Source organism: Rhinatrema bivittatum, chromosome 5 (genome assembly GCF_901001135.1).
Source record: "Rhinatrema bivittatum chromosome 5, aRhiBiv1.1, whole genome shotgun sequence".
Lineage (NCBI taxonomy): Eukaryota > Metazoa > Chordata > Amphibia > Gymnophiona > Rhinatrematidae > Rhinatrema > Rhinatrema bivittatum.
Window position 1 is genome coordinate 231249138 of NC_042619.1, and position 26473 is coordinate 231275610.

A 26473-nucleotide genomic window follows, 5' to 3' on the forward strand; every position below is an offset into this window, starting at 1 on the left:
ATACACGTGGTTGGGAATAAAATGTTCTTATATACAATATACAATAAGCTACGTTTGACCAGTCCTGATAAATTCACTTTACGGGATGGAGGGGAGATGGGAGAGTGTTAAGTAAAGTGGAAAGGGGGTGGATAGGAGGTGGAAAGGAAGGGGGGGGGGGAGAGAGGGGGAGGGATGTTATGAATTGGAGAAAATATGAAAATATCATTAGGAACTTCAAAAATGAAAACAAACAAAGAAAGTAAATACCTTTCAGCAGGAAGGCGACTGCAGAGTTGAAAGCTATATATTGTTCCTCAGAACCCTGCAGGTTTTTTTGATTTGTCTGCTCTGCTGTTCATCCCTTTTCCCAGGTGTTTCTGGAGTGACGGAGGCAGTGAAAGAGATCACGCTGGAAAGCAAGGTGGGGTTTGCCCTTTAATGTTCTGTACTGCCCTAAGGTTAGGAGAAAGCGTACAACATCCAATACCAAGCCAGGGCTCTCTGTCCTTCTGCGTGCAAGTAGTAGTGCATGTTTATTTGTTACTGGATACCATTGGCACCCCCTTTGTAAAGAATGAGCTAATCTCCTCTATGTGTGCCTTATTGTAAACCGTTATGATGGTAAATAACTTAATGACGGTATAGAAAAACTTTTAAATAAAATAAATAAATATTTGGAGTTAGCTGGTTAACTTATGCAGCTAACTCTGGTCATGCCACTGACCTGCCCCTAAAGTTGGACAGATAACTATATTCAGCTAACTTTAAGATAGCCGAGTATATTCAGCGATGCAACCACACTGCTGAATGTACCCTGATAGCTGAATATGTTTATCCAGCTAACTGGCCAAGATGCTCAGTGGCTGAATATTGCTCCCTGCAGCTTTTAGTTTTGTGGCAAAATGTTACATGAAACGTCTGCTTTCAAGCACAGTTCTCAGGTTGGAAAAGGGGTCAGGGCCTTTCCTTTTTATAGAAAACAGGGAAGGAGGCTCTGAGGAGCAGTAGATGTTTTCATTTTTAGAAAAATGTTTTGTGCACTTGTGGAAAGGTTTTCTAATGTCCTCAAGGGAGATTCATAGATGTAGGACAGCAGATTCTGCTCTAGGTGTTGCACTCCCACCAGCAAGATGGTGCAGGCAAGGGTCATGAAGTGTTAAAATAAATAAATAAATAAATTTAAAAAATAAAAAAAAGTACAAATAAGACGAGCCCTTTCCTATACTTCCTAGAGCTATAGTCCCGTCTTTAACCTTGTAGCACTAGATGGCTGGCCTTCCCCTAACAATAGACACCTTTGCCTTCAGCCCTAGGATTTGGACTTGCAGCATGGACAGTTGTAGTTGTAACCATTGCTTAATTTTTTTTTTTTCAATTTATACTTTATTAAATTTCTCATATTTTTCAATGAAAAGAAAATAGGAATTCTGGGATACCATATCATCAATTTACAAAAACAGAAAAAATAGAATCTATACACATTCCCATTATTTAAGTCCACATAATAGGGAGCTTACATCTAAGAAAAAATCAAAACAATAAATCATATCTTATGAGATTCATCATTTTTTTTTTACCAGTTTACAATTTATCCATATTTGGCTAATTACAATGCCTTCAACTACCTTTATCTATAAGAAAAACTTCCAGATGAGAAGGTTCTAAGAAAACAAACTTATTTTTTTGTAGTGTAATAATACACTTACAAGGGAATTTAAGAAAGAATGTGGCCCCTAGGGCCAACACTCTCTCTCTGTTTCATCGAAAGAAATTGTTTCCTTCTCATCTGTGTGTTCCTTGATACGTCAGGGAAAACTTGAACTAATTTACCACAGAACATGAAACGTTTGTTTTTAAAATATTTTTGTAAGACCAGATTTTTGTCCTGTTCTAATACAAAGGTCACTATCAAGGTTGCCCTAGTTGAAATTTCATCTTCAGAAGCCTCTAAGAAAGATGTTAAATTTGGGCTATTGGCAACTAACACATCCATTTCACCTTCTGGGGCTATACCTTCTCTCCTAGAATTAGATAAATAATATATCTTTGATATAAGCATTTCATTTGAAATACATAATATCTCTTTGACATATTTTTTAAATAACTCTTGCCCAGATAGTAATCTCGTATAAGGGAAATTTAAAAAACGTAAATTTTTCCTTCTCATATTTTCCAACCCCTCCATATTTTTATATATCATCAGAGAATCTTTTACAAAGGTAGCCCCTGCTGTTTGTAATGCTGTTATCTGAGAATTCAATACTACATTTGTTGCTTCAATTTGATCTATTCTTTTTCCATGGTCATCAAGTTTCCCTTTAATCTCATTAGAGAAAACTGTAGATTGGGCCATGGACTGGGATAGTCTCCTCTCCATGTTTGTAATTGCCTTCCAGATATCTGCGAGAGATATATTCTCTGGATCTGACACGGTCACCTCCCCCTCTGCTCCTCCAACACTGACTGTAGTCTGTTCCAGAGATTTCTTCTCTCTATCTTCAGATGTTATCACCTCTCCCAAGGTAGGGGTATTTAAGATATTTAACCCTACACTTCCTGAGGTGCTAATGGATAACTGGTCTTTGGGCAGGACTAGCTGTAGCCCCAGACGAAGGAGATAGATCTTGAGGAGCCTCTTTAGAGTTTTGACTCACCCTTCGCACTAAATGTGTGTCCATCGGTCCTCTTAAGTCCTTCGCAACCGGAGTTGATGTTATCACCTTCATTTTCCGCTTTTTTCCCCATTCAGAGTGAAGGCTACTTCCTCCTCAAAAAATGTTCTCCAGGGGCGCGCCGCTGTGCAGCTCTTTAAATACACTCAGCTGGCGTCGGGCACAGATGACGTCAGGGAGGGGCGGGAGACAATTCTCTCAGCTCACCTGCTCGGTCCCGTTTGCCCTCGCTCCCCTGCAGGTACGGCTCTCCTCAGCAAGGCTCCACCATTGCTTAATTTTAATCCCCATAGTATTGGCCTAGATTGCTGGGCTGAAAATCCTGTGTTAAGATTGGTTTATACTCATTTCCCTGTTTACATCAGAGGTCCATTACACCAAATTAAAATGTTCACCATGAGTTGTCTAAGATAGACTTTGTTAAAGCAATAGTTTAGTTACACTTTCATTTCAACTTAAAATTTCTGATGAAGGTGAACATAGTGCAGCACCTTGAGACCAAAATGGTCCGTCCAGTCTGTCGTGAAGAGATTCATCGAATTCCCTCATGTAGCCCATCCCCAACTGCCAAGTCCTTTGCCTACCCTCTCACCACTGTCCTGAGCATGTCCCAGATCAGCCAAAAGTGATGACCTCCACTTCTTCAGCTAGTAGACTGTCAGGCCCTCCCATCTTCAACTATTGTTTCTCACAAAGCCAGCTCCTTGATGCAATTATACCACTACTATTTAGATTTGTAGCAATCGCTCCATGCAGGTTACCTCCCCATGCATTTCTGAAAGCACAAAGCAGGCATGCCACTGCTGTTATGGGCTGAACTGCTGTTCAATGCACTTCACTCAGTGCTTCGTTACCATCGTCTGTGTTTATCCCGCTGTTTTGAATTCTGTTTTTTATCTCCAGCATCACCTCTGGCAGGGCATTTGCGGCATCTACTACTCTTGCCATAAAAAATAAATAAATAATAGGAATACTTCCTATCATGGTTTCAGTCACCCTCCTGGAAGCTTCATATTATAACCCCTAGTTTTACAAGTTCCTTGCCACTGAAATAAGTTTGCTTCTTGTGTAGTATGTTTTGTTAGGATGAAAGGTGCTGTATAAATCCAAGCCCTTGTCTGCTTTCCCTTCTATTTTGATTTTCCTATTGGGGTTTTTAATTTTAGTCAAGGAGAATCATCTTATGAATTTTACTAAGCGGTTATATGATGATCAGGCAGATGAAAATGTCATTGTAAGAAAGTGAATCTGTTATGGAAAACAGTTTTTCACCTAAGTGGGGGGTTTTTTTCTTCCCATTTGACATGGAAGGATTCTGCAGCACTAGCAGCAGGTCCAGGGACATGTGGCAGTGGGTATGACGAGGAGGACGACGAGGAAGGCGAGGCAGCGGATATGGAAGGTAAATGCCATGCTAAGAATTCATTTCCTTTGTGTGCTTTCTACGGCCAGCAGTAGATCCAGATCTCCCTTCTGGTCAGTTGTCAGCAGAGAAGCAAAGCTCTTACCACCCCTACAAGGGGATCCTCGGAGGGTCAGCCCCTCTACCAGCAGGAGAAATGCTTCCTGCTGATCCTATGCACTTACTGTGAGGGGGAATAGGAAGTTTGTGAGCAAATAAAAAGCAAAATAAGCACATTTTATTTAATAAAAGAATCCGGAAAATAAATTAAAATCCAGAGAGAAATATTTTGAGTGTTTTTGCTTTATTTGATGATACAGTTCAAGCTAATGCAATTTTTTTATGCAGCAAAACAATTTACCAGTCTGCTAGCTCTCTCACTTTGTTTTATCTCACTTCTAAAGCTTTCTGGTTTGTTCTAGTACATTGTCTTATGTTTTCACACGTTGTTGAAAAAAGAAAAAAAGTGCTGCTTTTATTTTAAAAATGCCTCCTTCCTGGAATCTGCTCTGTAAGCTGTCATTGCTGTCCTCCTGCTTCACATGGATCAGTGCGATGCCTTCGTGGGCTGTGATGAGGAGCCGCTCTTCGGCTATCCTTGCTGCATTCATGCTTCCTGCATCAGTGTGACACCTGCAATGGGGTTCAGAAGAGGGTCCACATAGGAGTGCCCCCATTTATTTAGGATCAGACTTAAGGATGTGGGAATAAAATTTCAAACACTTGTGGAAGAATTTGTCCAATACAGAAAGAAAAAAAATCCTGCAGTTTTATAACATCTTGCAACGTTAAAATAAAGCAGTACAGGATATTTTTCCCATGCACAATGTGAATGCAGAAATGTGGACTGTGTACAATTTTTATGGATGTTGCATTCATTTTTTTTTCACTGACTTCACTTGCATTGTTTGTTTGTTTTTTTTTCCCTTGATAACATCAAGGTGACTGTGCATGTGTAGTTGAGTTTGAGTAGCCTAGAGTAGCAAGAGAGAAAATTACTGCTGCCAGTTTAAACTACGATTCCCCCATTTTTTATCCTGACCTGTATTGCATTCCCCCAATTTTTTTTTTATTACTGACCTATATTCCTGAGGTGAAGTTAAGTGTGTGAACATTTCTGGAAGATGGCTTTACATAACCAGTTCCAGATTTATAAGCTCTTGTGCTATCCCTCAGTTTAATTTAAAGCATATTTTTCATCTTTCCTAGAAAGAATTTGTGTTCAAGGTGGATCCCCCCCCCCCATAACCCCTGGTCACTTCCAATTATAACTCAACAAAATAATAAACTATAAACAATACATAATAAAATAGAAATTCACATTATGGAAGGAATAGAGGAGAGGATCCATATCATAAAATCTATAAATCAACTGTATTTTTGCTAGATGAAAAAAGTTTGACGATATTAGAAACCCTCTGTCATCCAACAGCCAGGATTATGATGAAATTCTCCAAGGACAAGCAGAATGGTAGTCCTCACATGTGTGACATCAAAAATTCTAGAATTTTCAAACATGCCCTTCTGAGCATGTGAAGCTGTAGTTATCACCCTGCCCCCTAGGCAGAGTCCCTCGGTCCTTCCTCCCCCCGAGTCATATGTGTCATGGTTTTGGAAATTAATTTTTTTTTCTAGAGCTGCAGCTGTTTTTCTTTTCTCTTCTTTCCACTGTCTGCCAGCCACATGGTGGGCCTTAGTCACTGTGCAGCCTGGCAGAGTCTAATACTATCCCTTAGTAAATAAATACTGCAACTGCAGTTTAGTACCTGTGTCCTCTCCTTGCTCTGTCTTTTTTTTGTACCTTTGTCAGGTGTTCCAGGACTGTCAATGTAGTCCATGAATCCATGTAAGCTGCTGAGCCTGGGGACTCGCCTGAGTTCTACCTGGGCAGGAGTTTCATGTCGTTTCACTAATCAGTCGGCATCGGTGAAGAGATTGAGGACCACACCATTCCCTACATTCAAAGGAGCTAGTCTCCATGAGCAGGAGCTGAGGAAGACGTAGCCTCCCCGCCTGCTTGCCTGTGATAGTGCAGTTTCCTTGTGAGAGAGTGAGCAGGAGTGTGGGCAAGCAGCTTGAAGCTGCACCTTTGGTGCTATGTCCAGTATTGACTGCCCATGCACATCTGACGCCATTGAGGTGTCGGGGCATCCTCGAGTGTGACCTCCAATGCTATAAGGGCCACATGGGCTAACAAGCACCATGTACGCTTCAAGAGTGCTGACTGGGCAGGGGGGCGCTCTCGCTGCAGAGCAAGATGGCCGCATGACCTCGAGCTCCCGCCCACCCCGAGCCGTTTTGCAGCTTTTTTGCAGCGTTCAACCTGGCGAATTTGATTAAAATTAGCACCGTTCAGTCTCCGCAGCCTTCAGGATGGCTCAGAAAAAAAAGGGGCCGGATTTGAAGCAGTTTGCTTACGCTCCCGATGAGGCTGCTGACGGCGGGCCTGGTGCAGTGTTAGGAGCCCCGGACACGAGCAAACGCCATTTTGGGGAGGAGCGGGACCAGGGCGAGACGGACGCGGCGCCATCTACCCACCCGACCCGGGAGGAATTCCGATGCTGGTTCGGGGATCTGCGCCGCGAAATTAAAGAATATAAGCAGGAACTGCAGCAGGCCATGTCGGAGATTCGAGAGGAGATGGCAGAGATCGGGCGGCGTACGGATGAATGCGATGTGAGGCTGGAGGGACATGCCATCAAGCTTAAGGAGTTACAACACAATTCGGTCCAAACCCAGGCGGATTATACAGCACTCGCTGCAAAACTGGAAGATCTTGACAATCGTGGGAGGCGGCATAATCTGCGGTTTCGAGGTATCCCCGAAGATGAGAAGTACGCTGACTGTGGGGCCACGATTCAGAGATTTTGCTCCTTTTTATACGCTCAAGATGGCGGCGGGACTACGGAGCTATCAGCAGCTGATATTGAGTTGGACCGGGCTCACCGCTCTTTGGGCCAAAAATTGCCTGGTAAGCCTAGGGACATAATTGTCTGTTTTACTAAATACACTATTAAGGACAGCATCTTTCAAATTGCTAGAAAACGCAATTCCTGGGCATGGGAGAATAATAACATACAAATATACGCCGATCTGTCCCCCATGACTCTCAAAAAACGGATGGAATTTAAGGAAGTCACGGCAGTGCTGCGCAAGGAAGGTCTCCGGTATCGTTGGCTGTTTCCTTTTGGAATTGCAATTACCGTAGATGGTTCGACGACGAAAACAGAGACAGTGGAGGGCGCAGTGGCAGTACTCAAAGCAGCCGGTCACCAGGTGCAGCATACTGCTCCTGCAAAGAAGACCTCCACTTTCGTGCTGGAAACTCCACGATGGCAACGGGTGCGCCATGGAGGCAAACGTCTGCGGAGACAATCCGGAGAACGAGTTTCTGCCCCGGATAAGGGGGCAGGATGAGCAGTCTGTCCCAGTTCCAGGGATTTCCATACTTGGATGGACTCATGTCACGGGACGTGAGACTGTCTCGTATTTTGGGACTGAGTTTATTACCATTTCTTGTTTCTTTGGTTGATGGTTATATATCTATACCCAGGTTGCTTAGTAATGATGGAGGCTCGGGGGTGGGTAGGGGAGGGCTCTGCAGATGATAATGTCCTTCATAGCCTACACAGGGGTGCCTTTAGCACATGTCTGTGGAGTGCATTGGGAGTTGGGAGGGAGGGGGAGGGGGAGGGCAAGTGGGAACAGAAAGTATAGCACAGTTCCAGTTGCATGTGTATACCAGACCTTTGGGAGTTACTGTTTTCTTTGTTTCACATCCACTGCATCATTCTCACGCTGGTTTTGTCAAGCGGGCCTCCCACGGGGAGTCTGTGGGATTTTGTGCTGTGTGCGGGTCCCAGGCCCGAGTTTTTTGTTTTGTTTTTTTTTGGGGGGAATGGCTGAGTGGCGCCATTGTTCTTTTTAAATCATGGCGAAACTAACCATATGGTCCCTTAATGTTAGGGGGTTGAATAACCCTTATAAGCGGCGGATTCTCCGTAATGATGTGCAAAGGCTTGGGGCTGATATCTTGTTTCTTCAAGAAACTCATCTTAAGAAAAGATATGAGCATTTATTATCTTGGGCTCAATACCCGCAACAGTTTCATGCTGCTGCATCTAAATCTGCGAAATACTCAGGAGTGAGTATTCTACTCCACAAAGATATCCAAGGTACAGTTACTAAAACGGTGGCTGATCCTTTGGGGCGATATGTGGTTTTACAATTGTTGGTGGAGAAGACTACGTACACTTTCTTCAATATCTATGCTCCCAATACCAACCAACACGCTTTTATAGCTCAGATAGGAGAGGTTTTGAATAAACTAACCCCTGAACACCTCATCCTAGGGGGTGACTTCAATCTCACTTTACAACCTCATGTAGATAACTCAGCGGGTGGGGGTGGAGGACCATCATACGATCGTAAATCCCTCCGAAAGTTCGTCCGAGATAGGGATTTGATAGACATCTGGAGGCACCGCCATATTAATGAGCGGGATTACACTTTTTATTCTAATCCCCATAACACTTATTCTCGTATAGACTACTTCCTAATAGATAAGGTATTGAGTCTGCAGGCTGTGCAACCAAAGATAGGTTCTATTACTTGGTCCGACCATGCCCCTATAGGTTTCACATTGCATCTACACAACAAAAAGGCAGGCCTCCGATTTTGGCGCCTGAACGACACCCTGCTTGCTGATGAATCGTTCTGTCAAACCTTAAAGGATGCTATAGCAGATTATCAGCAATTTAATTCTCCACATTCTCATTCACCACCAGTGTTGTGGGACTGTTTAAAAGTGGTGTTGCGTGGCCGATTAATATCACAAGCTTCCTATCAGAAAAAGGTGAAGGGTGAAAAAATTGAAGCGTTACTGTCTGATATTGCATGCCTCGAAAAACAACATAAAGCCACCTTATCCACTAGGGCCTATGCTTCCCTTCAACAAGCTCGTAATGATTTAGCTTTGTTGCGGGCTGAAGACGTAGCGCACCAGTTGCTATTGGTACGTCAGGAACATTTTGAGTGGGGTAATAAGGCGGGTCGTCTGCTGGCTCAGAAATTAAAACGCCAAGTTGCACAATGTCAAATCACACGCATTAAAGCGTTAGATGGCTCGTTGTTGAATTCTGCTGAAGATATCCAACACAGATTTCAACAATTTTATGGTGCCCTCTACTCTGTGGATCCTCAAATTGCAGATGATAGTATTGATGCTTACTTGGTCGACGCCACCCTCCCGACTCTTTCTGAGGCTGAGAGGCTGAGGTTTGAAAGTCTTATTACACCCATGGAAATATTATATGCTATCAAGGACCTCAAACCTAATAAGGCCCCAGGGTTGGATGGATACACTGGTTCCTTTTATAAAAAGTTTGTCTCTCAGATTACCCCTTATTTGTTGGAAGCTTTTAATGCACTGCAAGGGGAGGCAGTTCTACCCTCTGAGGCGAATGTCGCGGGTATAACCATCTTGGCCAAACCTGGGAGGGATCCTGTGGAGTGTGGGTCGTATCGCCCAATCTCCTTGATCAACATAGATTTAAAAATACTCGCCAAAATTTTAGCCAATCGCCTTAATTCAGTTATGAATAAATTGGTTCACCAGGATCAAGCTGGCTTTATTCCCGGGCGGAAAGCGGCAGACAATGTCAGGAAAATAGTGGATCTCATCTGGCAAGTCACTCGGACTAAGATTCCAGCGATTTTGTTGGCAGTCGATGCTGAAAAAGCATTCGACATGGTCCATTGGCAATTTCTGTTTAAAACACTGAAGAAAATGAATTTTGGCCCCAAATTTCTCAATTGGCTTTTTAAACTCTATGATCGGCCAAGAGCCAGGGTTAAAGTTAATGGAGTATATTCGGACCCTTTTCCAATTGAGAGAGGAACGAGACAGGGTTGTCCGTTGTCCCCTTTATTATTCGCGTTGTTTTTAGAGCCCTTTACTGCTAAAGTTCGGGAAGCGGGGACTATTATGGGAGTCCGTGTGGGAGCGATGGATCATAAGTTGTCACTTTTTGCGGACGACATTCTATTTACCTTGTCTAAACCGGAGCAGTCATTACATGGGGTAGTGGCCCATCTTCGGGAATTTAGTTTGGTTTCCGGTTTTAGACTAAACCTTGCTAAATCGGAGGTGTTGAATGTTTCTATGCCCCCGGACCAAGTGGCTCCGTTAAAACAACAGTTTCCTTTTAAGTGGGCGGGTGCCAAACTCAAATATCTAGGAATCTTTATAGGACCTAAACTGGCGGACTTGTTTCGTTTGAATTATACCCCATTGGTGGCTAAAGTGTTTCGGGATTTGGATATCTGGGATGGTCTACCAGTTACCTGGACTGGACGCATAGCTATATTGAAGATGTCCATTCTACCCAAATTTAATTATCTATTTCAGTCCTTACCTATTCCCGTTCCGACGAACCTGCTAAAACGCTGGCAGAGACGTTTCTTTGCCTTCCTCTGGAAACGGAGGCCACCTCGGGTAGCACGGGCGACACTGTACAGACATAAATTGAGGGGAGGGATGGGGGTCCCCAATTTACAGTGGTACCATGCTGCTGCTCAACTAGGATGTATTCTGTCTTGGTATAAAAAAGCTGAGAGGCCTGGCTGGGTGACCATCGAACAATCTTTAGTGGGCAACATACCATTACAAGCCCTTCTTTGGCAACCTAGATCGACCTTGAAGATAGGGGGCAGCATCACTGACCCTCTACAAACGACTCTTCAATGCTGGGGAAAGTGGAAACATCTTATCATAGGGCACAGACACTATTCTTGCCACACCCATTTATATTACCACACTCGATTTTCTCCCGGTTGGGATTCGACCTCAGCTCGTTATTGGAGGGAGAGGGGCCTGCACACTGTGGGGCAGTTATGTGATGGGGATGGGGTACTGTCTTTTTCACATCTCCAGGAGCTATACTCTATTCCACATTCTACCCTTTATTATTACCACCAAATTCGGCACTTTTTGACTGAAGAGCATATACTGGTGGACCTTCGCAGGGGTAAGTCCCAATTTGAGGGTTGGTGTGATCTAGCTGACCGTATCAAGGGTGGATTGTCCAAGCTCTACATGGTATTGCAGGGTGCATTGCCAGGGAAACCCGCATATGCCCACAAGTGGGAGATGGAACTAGGTCGGTCATTGGCACCTGAAGAGTGGGATCAGATATTTTCCAATACTAAACGCAGTTCCGTGGCCACTTCCCTTACAGAAAACGGGTACAAGGTACTCTTTCGCTGGCACCTGACACCTCATAGATTGCACAAAGCAGGTCTTAGTTCTGATGCCCAATGTTGGAAGGGGTGCGGCTCCGTAGGAACTTTTATCCATGTATGGTGGGAATGTGTTCATGTTCAGAGACTGTGGAAGGATGTTATGGATACCATTTTTTGCACTTTGCACCAACGGATCATTTTAACCCCTGTTCAGGGATTACTCAATATGTCGGTTGATGGTTCAAAATATGAGTGCCTGTTAATTAATCAATATTGTATAGCAGCGCGATGTACCCTGGCGGCTTCCTGGAAGCAGGACAGAGTCCCTGATAGGGAAGTTCTTTATCAGAAACTCGATGCTATGTGTTCCCTATACAAGATTACAGCCCAAAAGCGAAGCCAGCTTTTACGGTTTCAAAGGGTGTGGCAACCGTATCTTACCTGGAGGGAGACAATGTTGGCAACGGCTGGGTCACCTGCCTCTCAATGCTGATTTTTGTTCCCCGGATGTGTTTCTTTAATTTCTACGCCAATTTGTTGTATTCTGGTTATCTCTTTTCTTTGTATCAAAGCTGTACGTACATTCCTGAGCTTTAGGTACGTGGGTCTTCCTGATGGGGGACGCTCATACAACACTGAGATTTGGTACGTTCTCTAGTTTCCAAGTCACATGCATATATTTCCTTTTGCATTTTACACTGGGGGTCTGGATGGTAGCGTTACCTACGCATCCGCTATATGTTTAGCTTTCCAATGTACAGTGGTCTACATTCTATGTGTTATTGTGGAGCTTATCAGTAACTGCCTTTTCTGTATGGTATAAGATTGTTTTAGTATTGTATCAGTGTGCGCTTAGTCTGGCGTTGTTCATATACACGATTGTAATGGTTGTATTATTGTTCGAACTGTTCAATAAAATTTACATTATAAAAAAAAAAAAAAAAGAGTGCTGACTGGGCCTTCTTAACTGTAGGCAACTGCGGGTGCCGTAGAGTCTCAATGCACTGGAGGAACGCATCTACCTTAGTGTCATCAAATGCTTGGGCTTCAAAGCAGCTGATGAATAGAACATCAAATGATTGGAAAATACAAACAATGTTATATATTTTTAATCAAAATATTTCAAAACAGCAGATGCATCAAATAACACCATATAAGTAAAACTAAGGCTAAAATAATCTCTTGCTCTCCATACCTGGGAACTTTAGACTCCATTCACCCTCAGATTGTCATGGGTTAGTCAAGGATAGGAAGTATGCATATATATGAGGAGAAAGTTTGTGCATACTTCCAATCCCTGACTAATCCATGACAATCTGAGCATATTATACTTTCTAACATGCTCATTCTCACATAAACTCCCTTATATTCTCTCTCACACACATGCTCACTGTTTTTAAATAGTCCTCATTAGTGTGCTTGTCTCTCTCACCCACATACATACTCACTCTTGCTCACACACATGCTCTGGAAAACACAGCAACGCCTGACTATTATGCAGTGCAACAATGGAAAAACAAACATTCCTCATAAAACATTAAGCAATAAAGTTGAGATATAAAAGATCTTTCATAATAATAAACCATATTAAAAAAAAAAGAAGAAATGCCAAGCAGGCAACAGCCAACAAACATCCAGTAATTAAAATAACTCAAGTTTTGTCTAATATTTCCCAAACACCAAATATTTTAAACAGTAGATGCATGAAATACCCCAAAATTTAAAATAGGAGAAAAAATTTCCAATCACCCACAGATTGTTGTGGATTGGGGGAGGGGGCCTCACAATCTTTACCTCGCTCCCTCCCCAACACACACACATGCTGTCACATACACAGGCTCTTTCACTCTCTCACACTTACACACACTCTTTCTCGCTCTAACACATACATAGGCTCAAGCTCTCACAGATACTCTCACTCTGTCATACATATACAGTCTCACAGGCTCTGTCGCTCTTTTATAACCAAGCAGGCCTTCACACACACACACATGCAGTCTCTCATACACACAGGCAAGCACACATATAGCTTTCAGACCTCCCCCTTCCTTCTGGCCTTCCCTTTGTCTGCTGTGGGATAGCAGTGCTGCTCCTCAATGCTGGAAGGGAGGTGGAAGAAGGCCACTACTACCTGTTGCACCTGCGCTTGGCTGACCCTCTTTTGAACCCCACTATGCTAGTTGCTTTGGTCACGTCCTTCGACAACAGATTCCATTGTGCGCTGAGTGAAAATATACTTCCTGTGATCTGTTTTAAATCTGCCAGTTGCTAATTTCATGGAGTCTCCCCTGGTCCTAGTGTTGATTCAAAGGGTAAATAACTATTTTAAAGTGGTGGGGTGTGTGGAGATGGACTCTTGCCCCCATTAAAACAACATGATGGGTACCCATCACCGGCTCACTTCTTTTGGGCCACAGCGGGCAAGGCCAGCCCAGTCCATTAGCAGATGGCCGATCAGTGACTGACTGCCCCATCCTGCAGCCACCCAAAAATGGGGACGCTCTAGGCAGGCACCTGTTCTGCCCAGTGCTTCCATTGGCCCTGACTGAACCACTTTCAGCCCTGGTACAAAAGCACTAACGTGCAATCTTAATCAGTGTGCAACTGCTGACATATTTAATTTGCAAGTTAATACTACTGTTTGTAAGTTACATTATCAGTCACTGTGGCAACATCGCATCATGGTGAAGAGCTGCGTCCTAGTGATACCCTAGCTCTTTGTCATAAGGAGCAGCTGAGGTATCCTGCTTTTTCAGCTCTTGTTACAAAGGACTCTTGGGAGATGCTCAGTGCAGAAAATGTGAAAGCTGCAATTATAAACCCAGCACTTTGCTCACTTGTTTTTTTTACTACCTGGAGCCATGTGGTTAGTCTACATGTAAGCCAGTGCATCTCATAATATATATCCAGTACTTTGACTCTTGAAGATACCAGTAAACTTGATGCTGCTGTCTGTAGACATCATTTGTCTTAAATCTCTTGGCATGTATATGGGACAAACGTATTCCTTGTGAATGGAAAGGCAGCCTTTACCGTCTGAAACCTGAGGAGCCACTGCCTATGGCTTTACCCCTGAAATGTCCTCTCTTAGCTATCCTGGTGCTTCTTGATGCTTAGTTTAGTAAGACTTGTCCCACTGACAGCAGATTGGGCTCCTGCCATGATTAAGAGTCAGCAGCTGCCCTAGTACCGGTTTGATTCAGCATAAGGCAGAAAGGACTAGGCAGGTTTGGGTCGGCCACTGTAAGTCTGTGTGGCACTGTGCATTAAGAGATGGGGATGGGTTTTATTTATTTATCCTCGTCCAGGGGAAGGGTGAGGCACTGTTGCTGATCACAGTGCTGTGTTATGATTTGCCAACCCTATAATGTATCATGGCAGAAACCTAAGCCTCCTTTCCATTTAAAAACTGATTTTTCTTGGTTTCTTTTGTCATGTAGGTTTGGAAAAAGGTAATGCAAAGGGCTTTGTCAGTGAATCCTTCATTCTCAGTCCCTACAGTCCAAAAAAATGTGCCCTCTACTTTCTGCCCAAAGTGACCTACACCATAAACTTCCTCTCTGTTCCTTAAGCAGTTTGTCTCTGCACAGAATAAATGTCTTCACTATTTGATCCTTGTCCTAATTTATGAATGTTTTTTAACAGAATATGAAGAGAGCGGGCTCCTGGAAACGGATGATGTAAGTGCATTACCCCCCCCCCCCCCCAATAACTTCTAACCCACGGGATGGAAGTGGTTCAGGGCCTGATTTAATTTACTGAGGCTCTTCTCCTGTTCTGTTTCAGTGAGGAAAGCACTTAGTAAATGAAGTCCTAAATGAAGTTTAGGCAAGGTCACAGTACGATTTGTGTGCATGCAGGGCCCTGATTTAGACACAGGCAACATAAGCAACTGCCTATGGCACCAAGAATCCAGCCCAGAGAGGAGCCTGCTTCTGCTTGCATGAGGACCAGGTGCTAGCACAGCTTCAAAGGGGTGCTGCCGTGGCACTCTGCCCATGGGCACCCGCACCTTAAATCTGGTCCTGTGTGCGTGGTGTGGTTATTGGGATGGGGAACAGTGGTGCAGAGTCTGTGGGTACTTATCTCTCGTGAGATTAACATCCGTTTTCAAAGGGAAAGTACCTTTTGTACTTTTGCTTTCAAAATTGCTCACCTGAATTTTTTTTTTTTCCTGCAGGTATTTTTTTTTTTTTTTAATTCTTGAAAATGTGCAAATATTTAAAAATGTAAATCCGTGCACATTATTTCTCCCCCGACCTAATCAAGCCCCTGACTCCACCTACTTTGTTTTCCCCTGCATGTACTTTTTAGCTGGCTAAAGGCTGGGTGGTTTTCAGATAACCATGCTGGGTTTTTTATTGTCTAGAATTAGAAATTATTTAAAATATATAGTATACGATGTTAATGCACACAGCTCGTAGAAAATAAAGTTTTGAACAGACTGCTTGAGAGGGCAGTTAGCGTGCGTTACCTAAATTCTTTCCAGCATCCTAGTTAACTTACGTATTATTGATTTTTTTTCAAATCGTGCGTTGCTGTGATGGGAGTAATTCCAGAGCAGCCTGCCTAAATTTCTAAGCGACCGCATGCGAGCGTTACAGCAGTTTTCAAAGGAGAAAGCACACATTGGGAAAAGTCTTCCATCCAAACAGCCCGTGCACCTGCTAATTCTGTGTGCAGATGTTTTTTTGTTTTGTTTTCTGGGAAGATGCGCATGTGTCCTTCAGAATGGAAAAGTGTGCGCAGAAGTGCAAACCACTTCCCAGCCCCGCCCTGGGGAACACCTGCAGGTGGAGGGAGGGGAGTACACACACACACACCCACACACGGCATAAGCTGGCCGACAAGTCAGGTGAGCAATCTTTGGCTGTTTTCTGTGGGTAAAGCACTGTTTTCTGCCTGCAGAAAGGGCTTTGAGAATCCCACTGGGAGTATACCTGGATTGCTAAAGGATACCGCTTTTGTTATTCCATTTTAGCTGGAATTGAGCAAAGATGCCATAGACATGTCCTCGTAGTAATGAATTATTTTAAAATATATTAAAAATGATAATGAACTATTGGGTGGGGTTTTTTTTTTTGTTTGTTTTTGTTTTTGTGGTGTCTTGTAATAGATGTAGAAGGTCACAGTGTATGACACCAGGGCAAAACCACTTTGTCAGCAAAAGCAGATTTTTAGGAAATCTTACACACAGCATAATTGGGTCCCATGGCAGGTGGCGGCAGTGTTTGCAAAAGGCCCGTTTATGTGGAGGACACGAATGGGGCCAGAAGGCAACTTGGGAAAAGTTTTTTGGGGGGAAAAAAATATTTGGTTGGGAAGCAGTTTGCAGTTTGGGCCCATTTCTTGCAGAATTTCTGTGTTATGGCTGCCCTGCCTCCCTCACAGTGAGGGGACTTATTCTCCCTATTTAGTTTTGGGGAGGACAGATGACCTGGGACTGATGAAATATACACATGGCCACACCAAAGAGAAACCACAGAGGGAAAAAATAAAGCAAGAAACTTGCCCAGAAGCCTTTGAAAACTGCATGTCTGCTGACCCTGTAGATAACCGGCCCTTACATTACTGAAAATGGACTGATTTTCTTAGAATTTGAGTGATTGCTTAGCCACCATAGGCAGGCAGACCCCATAGCTCTACCAATGCACCAGAGTGGTGATGACTTTCACCCCCTCCTATGCTACTCTTTCCCACAGTTGTCAGACTTTTCTCTTAAAGTTTAGGTTGGTTTTTCTGGTGTAGGATGTTAGTGTGGTAGGCTCTAGACTGAGGTTACTAAATTCATTTCCTTGATAAGTGATTTGAACTGAGATCCTAAGGCATGCATATGACCCCATGTGCCACCCAGCCCCCTGTATGTTTCAGGGTTGTTGTTTTTTTATTTAACATGTATTTCTTTTACTGGCAATAATTAACAAACCTTTTCTCAATTATGCACACCAGGCCACGCTTGATACCAGACAAATAGTAGAAGCCAGCAAACTGAAAACTGAGGTTGGCGGCGAAGATGCAATCCTACAAACTAGAACCTATGACCTCTATATCACGTACGACAAGTATTACCAAACCCCAAGACTCTGGTTATTTGGATATGATGAGGTAATTGCTTGCATTCTGCATTTTCAGCAAACCCATTTTTCTATTTTTACCAGCAGCTTGCACTGTTGACTTTTTTATAAGCTCTTTTCTTGGCACACTTTATGGCTGTGCAGCTGTCAAGGCCTCAGTCTGTGTAACTCCTGGGTGCTTGTCCATTAGCAGTCACTGAGTGCGGTCTCTTATAGTGTCAGAGATACTGAGATGCAGTGTGTAGCAGTGTGACATTTCCCTATCAATCCGATATCATTTCAGTTTAACCTTACTTGTACTTACTGTATGTGAAATTTGTGTGTCATAATTTGTGGTCGTCTTGCAGTTAAGAACTGAAAAAGGAAAATTAGTTTCTTACCTGATAATTTTCGTTCCTTTAGTACCACGAATCAGTCCAGACTCCTGGGTTTTGCTCCCCCCCCCCCCCCCCCCCCCCAGCAGATGGAGACAGAGCAGTTACCATAACAACGCTCTGCCTATAAATAGAATGGTGCCACCTACAGTCCGGCAGTATTACCCAATGTCAAAGCAGAATGGAACTCTCAAAACCATCATAACTATATATAATAAAAGAAACAAACTGGTCCACTAAACCCTCCTGGGACCTGAACCTTGAAAAAACCACTTGAGGACAAAACATTAAAAATCTCTGTGAATGTGAAATAACGAAATAGATAAGAACCGAGCAGACTCTCCCGTTCTTCCATGCCTCTGACGGGTGGGACTCTGGACTGATCCGTGGTACTACAGGAACGAAAATTATCAGGTAAGAAACTAATTTTCCTTTCCCTGTATGTACCCGGATCAGTCCAGACTCCTGGGATGTACCAGAGCTTTCTTACCTGGGATGGGATCCGGAGAGGTCCGCTCGAAGCACTCCCTCTCCAAATCCTCCTGAAACTGGAGCCTGTACATCCAGTCTGTAATGTCTTGCAAAAGTATGCAGAGATTTCCACATAGCCGCCCTGCAAATTTCCTGCGGTGATACCATTGGACACTCTGCCCAAGACGCCACTTGTGAATGAGTAGAGTGGGCACGTAGATCCGTAGGAAGGGATCTGCCTCGAAGGAGATAAGCCGACCTAATAGCCTCCCTTAGCCAACGAGCTATAGTAGCTTTGGATGCCTGATGTCCTTGTTTAGGACTGCTCCACAGCACAAAAAGATGGTCAGTCACACGAAACTCATTGGTAACCTTAAGGTAACGCAGCAAAGCTCTGCGAAAGTCAAGCTTCTGCAAGTCACTAGCTAAAGGATCCGAACGGTTTAAATCCGTGAAGGCCAGCAACTCCACCGATTGGTTGACATGAAAAGAGGAAACCACTTTTGGCAAGAAAGACGGAACCATCCTTAAAGAAATGCTTGAGTCCAAAATCCACAAAAAGGGTTCCCTACAGGAAAGCACCTGGAGTTTTGACATCCTACGAGCCGAAGTAATGACCTCCAGAAAGATCACCTTTAAGGTAAGATCTTTTAGAGTCGATCTCTTCAAAGGCTCAAAAGGTGCCGAGCATAGGGCAGTGAGGACTAAATTAAAACTCCACGACTGATAAGGATGCCGAAGCGGAGGACGCAAGTGTTTTGCTCCCTTAAGAAATCGAACTACATCCGGATGTACCGCTAACGCTATATCCTGGATGGAACCACGCAAACAACCAAGTGCCGCAACCTGCACTCTGAGAGAACTACATGACAACCCTTTAGAAAGACCGGATTGTAAAAAAACACAGAATATCCAACACCAAGGCCCAGGTAGGCGCAACCTCACAGTCCAAACACCAAGACTCAAAAACTTTCCATACTCTAACATATGTGAGATTGGTAGAAGTCTTACGCGATCGGAGAAGCGTAACTACCACAGCCGGAAAATAGCCTTTGCGGGTTAACCTCTACCTTTCAAAAGCCATGTCGCTAGACAGAAGCGATCGACATCCTCCAAACAAACAGGCCCTTGATGCAGCAGGTCTGGGAGAACCGGAAACCACAGAGGACCGTTCACCGCGAAATTGAGAAGGTCCGCAAACCAGGGGTGTCTCAGCCATTCTGGAGCTATCAGAATGATCTCCATTGGATGGATCTCTACCTGCCGGAGTACTTTGCCGATCAATGGCCAAGGTGGGAAGACATACAGCAGAACCTCGATGGGCCAAGGCAACACTAGGGCATCTACCCCTTCTGCTGCCGTCTTGGTGCTTTGGCATTCCGAAACGTTGCCATCAGGTCCATGCTGGGTGTGCCCCATGCATCGCATATGAGTTGAAAGGCAGTCTCTGCCAGCTCCCATTCTCCGGGATCTATATGGTGATGATTGAGAGAGTCTGCCTGCACATTGTCCACACCGGCGATGTGAGATGCTGCTATGCTTACCAAGTTTAGCTCTGCCTAGCTAATTAATTGGCGAGCTTCTATTGCCACTGGTTGGCTTCTGGTTCCTCCTTGGCGATTGATATACGTCACCGTGGTCGCATTGTCTGAGAGAATTCTGACCGACTTGCCCTGGAGGAGAGGATGGAACACTTGCAATGCTAACCATACCACCCTGGTTTCCAGTCGATTGATCGACCAGAGCTATTCGGGGGACCAAAGACCCTGCACTGATTTTCCTTGGCATACCGCACCCCAACCTGAGAGACTAGCGTCTGTGGTGACCACTGTCCAGTGGGGCACCTCCAGGGGAACTCCTCTGGTTAAATTGTCAGTCACTAACCACCAATCGAGACTGCCTCACGCTGTCTCCGTAAGCGGTAAAGGTAGATGAAAAAGGTTGGAGGCTGGGTTCCATCGGGAAAGTAATGCGGACTATAAAGGTCTCATATGAGCAAAGGCCCAAGGTATCAGTTCTAATGTTGAAGTCATCGACCCGAGAACATGTAAATAATCTCTGACTCTGGGTGGGTGCTTGAACATTAAACCTCGAACTTGGACTTGCAGCTTGGAGATGTGTTCCATGGTAAGAGAAACTCTGCCTTGCTGAGTGTCGAAAAGAGCACCCAAGTATTCTGATGACTGAGTGGGCTCCAGTCGGCACTTGGCGAGATTGACCACCCAGCCTAGGGATTGCAGAAGCTGAAGTACTTCCTGAATTGCCTCCTGGGCAAGCGCTTTTGACTTCGCTCGGATCAGTCAGTCGTCCAAGTAAGGATGCACCAGTAACCCCTCTCTGCGGAGATGGGCTGCCACCACCACCACCATCACCTTAGTGAATGTCTTGGATGCTGTAGCCAGACCGAAGGGTAGAGCCCGAAACTGAAAATGCTGATGCAGAACTGAAAACAGAAGAAACCTCTGGTGGTCTGACCGAATGCCTTTGTGAAGATTCCATTAGGTCTAAGGATGCTAGAAACTCTCCCTTGCGAACTGAGGCAATGACAGACCGAAGCGTCTCCATGCGAAACTGGGGAACCCAGAGACATCTGTTTACACTCTTAAGATCCAGAATGGGCCAAAAGATCCCTCTTTTTTTGGCACTATGAAGTGAATAGAGTAACGGCCCTTCCTTCTTGCCTCTAGAGGCACTGAGACAATGGTTCCTAGTTTCAGAAGTCATTGTTAAGTGTCCTGCATCGCTCTTCTTTTGGTTTCGTAACCGCAGGGAGAAATTAGAAATCAGAAATCGGTCCCGAGGACGCTGTGCAAAATCTAAAGCGTAGCTGTCTGTTATCATAGTAAGGACCCACTGGTCCATCGTTACTTTGGTCCATTCCTCGTAAAACAGGGACAGTCTGCCCCCTATCTCCGGCACCGAGGAATGGACCTGTGCCCCTTCATTGGGATACTTTTTTGCACTGGAAGCAGACTGGGAGTTACCAGGTCTGCCAAATCGATGGACCCGAAATGACTGGGGCCAAGTCTGTTGCCTGTTAGGAGCTTGCCAAAAAGGGGCCGCGGGCAGCCTAGATGGGCGAAATCTTCGATTCCCTCTGAATCTGGCCCAACAGGCAAATGAACCTCTGGATTTCGGTCTATCCTCTGGTAACCAATGAATCTTATTCTCACCCAGAGATTGGATCATATCTTCTAGATCCTTACCGAAAGTAGTTTGCCTTTGAAGGGCAAGGACCAGTTTCTCAACCAGAGGAGCCTATGAGCTGAGACAGCTGAAACCATGGATCTGGCCGATGTGCGCAAAAGATCATGCAGTGCATCCGCGCTGTATGCCACCAAAGCTTTCAGATGACCTGCCTGGACCGCCTCTTCATCCAATAAATCAGCGTTAACTTGCAATTGCTGAACCCAGCAGAGACCCGCTCAAAAGGCGAAATTGCTGCAAATAGCCGCAAGCACTCCCAGTGCAGAAACCTCAAAAAATCCTTTTAAGTTGCACTTCCAATTTCCTGTCTTACAGGCCCTTGTTCTGTAGCTCCAGTGACCGGAATTGTGGGGGTCTTGGTAACAGCAGACACTGCCGCATCTACCTTGGATATTCGAAGCAGCTCTAAAGCATCCTCTGGCAGAGGCTATAGCTTGTCCATGGCCTTACTCACTTTCAAACCCATATCCAGGGTATCCCATTCTCGGAAAAGCAAATCTGTAGCCGAGAGATGAAAAGGAAAAGAAGAAGCAGGGCCTCTAAGACCCAGCAACACAGGATCCATAGCACCCAATTTAGATTCCTCTGGGGGATATTCAATGCCCAGTTCAGCTAAAATAGCAGGAATCAAGGGACCTAACTCCTCCTTTCTAAAACGTTGCACCACCTTTGGGTCATCCCCCTCCACAGCATGCGCCCCACGCATTGCGCTGTGGTGCTGTAAATCAGGGTCTACATCCACCCCCAGCGGGGGTTTGGGCTGGAGGCCTGGGTCATCTGGATCAGTGTCCTGACTAGAAGTATCTGGGAAAGCCCTGACTGGATAAGTTTAGGCTGAGTAGGCTCCACACCTCCCTTCGGGGTAAACCGTTTCTTAGAGAGGACTTAGAACTCTGAGAAACATCCTGCTTGCCAGATTGCAGCTTCCCTAACTTCCTCTCCTTGTAAGCTTTATGGGGCAACAACACACATTGTGAGGAGGAAGAGGAGTCAGAGGCCCCCTCGGGGCTATCTTCCGTGGCAGGGGAAATAGGGTGTGAAGGTTCCCTGTCCATTGGAACCCCTTTCTGGGGAGAAAAAGGAGGTAAAAATCCCTTCCCCCAGCGCTGCACTAGTCACAACCCTGAAAGATTGAAAAAGAGCCCCTGTTCCCGCACTGAAGGGGAACTGATCAGCTTTAAGTGAATTGCAGCAGAGGTCCCCACAGGGACTCGGGCAGACTTTGCTTTTGCTATTTTTGCAGAATTAACATTTTTTCCAGCTCCCGACGACCCCTCCCCGCCCGGGATACAATCAAAGCAAAGATCCTCCCTAGAGAGTCGCGCGCGGGGCCGATACGCACGTGCGGAAAAACCAATGAACGTGGCATCGAGTTATGACAGAAAATATTAAATTAAACAAAATACAACAAATTTTGACAAAAATCGTGAAGAAATAGCCAAAAACAAAAAGCAAACGCCACGCTGAGACAGGGATAGAGAGAAAGAGTCGACGCGGGAGAAAACGAAAGTAAAACTTTTTTTTTTTTTAATTATAAAACTTGCCCGGCAGTGGTCCAGTGTGCTGATCCCTTCGGGTGGAGTGAGCCAGGCTCCCCGGTGTCGCACCCAGCTGCTGAGAAGATAAGTAGGGCCCTGACCCTGTGAAGCAGCTGCCTCAGACCAGCGTGGGATGGCTCTCTCAGAACCTAACGACCACTGTGCTGCCACAAGCTGCTTTCTTGTGCTCTTTCTTTCTTTTTTTTTTTCAAATAAAGCTTAAACAAGCCAGAAAACAAAAGACAAAAAAAACCCTAAACTAATTAAACACAAGAATAACCAAGTAAGCTCACAGCCCAGACTGTAGGTTTGGCACCTCCCCTATCTGCTGGGGACAGAAGAATACTGCCGGGACTGTAGATGGCACCATTCTGTTTATAGGCTGAGCAGTTTTTATGGTAACTGCTCTGTCTCCATCTGTTGTGGGGGGGCAAAACCCAGGAGTCCGGACTGATCCGGGTACGTACAGGGAAACTGAATTTCCTTTCTGTTTGTAGGCGATCACTGACAATAGTGATAAGGCCCCTCACAGCGCAGTATATAGAAAGTGAATCCGTTTTATTGATTGCTCCAGGTTCTTTTTCTCCATATGCCACGGTGAGGTACCTGCCATTGCTTGCATTGTAAAGCTTAAGGGCATCCACGTCGTTGAGCCACCCATACTTAGTCACCTGTACTTCTTTGCAGATTTGGAGGAGGAGCAGGGAAAGTGGTATTCAAATTGAACCAGGGTATTCCACAGTCTGAAGGTCATTGTTTTGCTAGTCCAGAGATTTGTAAGGCTTTTTATTAAGGATATTATTCAGCAAACCTTGGTTGTTGCTTCCTGCTGGGCTTCCTCACCTCCAGCTTCTCCCACAGGTTTAAGTACCCAGTCTTTCCTTCTGCAGCATGAGCTTTGATGAGGTTGGGAAACCTGTTCTCTGAGAGCATGTCTCAATACTCCTTGGTTAGGATTTCCAGTGGGCAAGCTAAGCCAATCCACTAGCACCCGTTGACTTGAGTAGGTAGTGCCTGGCTTCTGTATACTGTACAGGAAAGCTGGCAGCTAATCGTCATCCTTCTATTTGCAGCATATTTGGGGGAAAGCTTTATCAAATGATACAGCGATACCATAAACTGTGATCTGTGAGAGATTCACAGGGTGAGTAGCAATATCCACCCTCCATGAATTGCCTAAAAATTTCCTAAGTTCTTTAATTGGAGAATTCCTCAACACATCTAGTATAATCCAAAGACCAAGTTTTACTGTGAATCTAATTTAATGTTTTGAATCGCTGACTCCCTTTCTAGTGCTGTGGATTAGCTGTGCGTCGGCAGTCATTGTACACTGTAGTGCAGCCTGTGTGCTGTGAGGCATCATCACCCGAATGTTTTAATGGGTTACACTACTCCCTACAGTTACTTTTCTCAGAATGGTGGGTTTGCAAGGAGCTGCTTAAATAATGTTTAAAAAAAGAAAAAGTCACTTGTGAGTTGAGGACTACTTTTTGCCATAGTTTACTATGAGAAAAGGTTTTTGGGGTTTTTTTTCCCTTTAGGTAACGGAGCTAGATTTGTTGCATGTTGTGACAGAGCAGCTGAAGCTCATGGTGCTATAAAAGCTATGTGATCATGATAGCTTATGTACAGCAGTCATCCTTGGAGAACTTTTAGGTTTCTAAAAGAAGAAAAAAATCCAAAATTTCTCACCTAACAAAGAATCTAGTTGTCCTCAGGACTAATACGGGACACAAGAACTCTAGAGGTCTGTATTCAGCCACTATGCGGCTGTGCCAGTTAGTTGGTCATACATAACCAGCTAACCAGCAGGGTATATTCAGCGGCACGGTCGCACCACTGAATATACCTGGCTATCTTAAAGTTAGCTGGTTATGTATAACTAACTTAAGGACAGCCCTCTGGCCTGAGCAGAGTTAGTTGCAGAAGGTAACCTCTCCGGAATGCCTTTGGAACACCCCCGTCTTATCTAGCTAAGTTCTAACCAGGTAAGGGCTGGACATGGCCAATTAAGCCATTTAGATATAGATAACTATTACATTATTCATCTAAATGGCTTTTGAATATGGACCTACTACATTTAAGAAACTAGGGTTAAGTGACAGTGTTGTAGAAAACAGGCATCTTCTAAACCTAGCTGACTGGCAAATGGCATCAAAGAACCTAGAGTGAAGCCCAGTCTTGACTACTTAATGTAATGCCTTTGAACTGCACACCAGTTAACTGCCTCTTACCAGGTTTGGATTGGCTCATCACCCAGTCAGAATGTAGCTGTCATGTAAAGTTACCTTTTATATTTAAAAAAAAAAAAAAAAAGTGACATTTTGTAGTTCTCTGTGCAAAGCTTTCCCTTTCTCATTGCATATAGCCGACTCCCTCTGTCTTGTTGGTTTGGGGATTGCAGAGCATCAGACTGCTCTTCATCTTTTGTATTCCAGATATGCTAAATGGCTGTTTTACTATTTTTAATGTTCTGCTTGCAGCAACGGCAGCCGCTAACAGTAGACTACATGTACGAAGATATAAGCCAAGACCACGTCAAGAAAACAGTGACTATAGAAAATCATCCACATCTTCCACCACCTCCCATGTGTTCTGTTCATCCATGCAGGTATGGACGCCGTGTCCCGAAAACCCTAAAGAGTGGCTATTTTGACATTCCTTACCAGCAACATCCTGCCGTATGGCAATGGGGCTACTATTAGTGCTGGGTAAATGAGAGGCCAAATGTGTAACTTGATTATTTCAAGGAGAAATATGAATTCAGCTTTTTTATTTTAACATGCAGTTTGAATTTCGGGGTGGGAAATGCATAATTATTTTGTATTGATTAACATCCAACACATAGATATATTAAACATTTCAGTGAGAAGTGTGGGTAGTGCTTCCAAGTAGCACTGTGCACATGGCTAGAAAATGAATGGTAATCCTGTCCCCCTTCTCAGTTTGCCTGTCATTGAAAAGTCAGCCGTTTGGAATGTAGTAGCTCTGCAGACAGGCTTATGAGTGACCTCGATGCGAGCTGTCACCTAATTTGGGCTTTAGCTGGAATGAAGAGAAGAATCCTTATGCAGCAGTAATTTCTTGCTTTCCTTGACGCCTCATTTGAAAGCACTAGGTCTGACTAGCGATGTCTCTAGTTAATATACCATTGTGGAGCAGTGACACACGTTGCCCTGTTGGGAGAGCCAAGATCGATTCCCAAGCACAGCCGCACCTCAGGCCAGCTAGGACCCAGGATGCCGCAGACAGAGGCAGAATGCATGACCGCTGGGTGATGGCAGAACGATGACCTCTAGTGGGCAGGCTTAGAGGGAGCAATATTGGTTTTTGGGTGCATTGTGTTTTGCTGGGCTATGTGCCCTGACTGAGGACTGTCTGGATACAATTGGACTAGACTAGAGGGAATGTAGGATTATAAAACTTTGGTTAGCTGTGAATGAAGGTTCATTGTGCTGTAGCTCAGCAGAAGTCTTTTCCAATTGAGTGGGCTAAACCCCCCCCCCCCCCC

General features: G+C 44.5%; 1 protein-coding gene across 2 annotated transcripts in view; it reads left to right on the forward strand.

Moving 5' to 3' along the window:
* ATG3 (autophagy related 3) overlaps positions 1–26473 on the forward strand; it is a 70705-nt gene that overhangs the window by 33902 nt on the left and 10330 nt on the right. For both annotated transcript variants that reach the window (XM_029603431.1, XM_029603430.1), the window contains exons 7-11: positions 354–403; positions 3966–4056; positions 14944–14978; positions 17248–17403; positions 25446–25573. In XM_029603431.1, coding sequence (XP_029459291.1) covers positions 354–403; positions 3966–4056; positions 14944–14978; positions 17248–17403; positions 25446–25573 — 460 coding nt within the window. The remainder of the gene's footprint in view (positions 1–353; positions 404–3965; positions 4057–14943; positions 14979–17247; positions 17404–25445; positions 25574–26473) is intronic.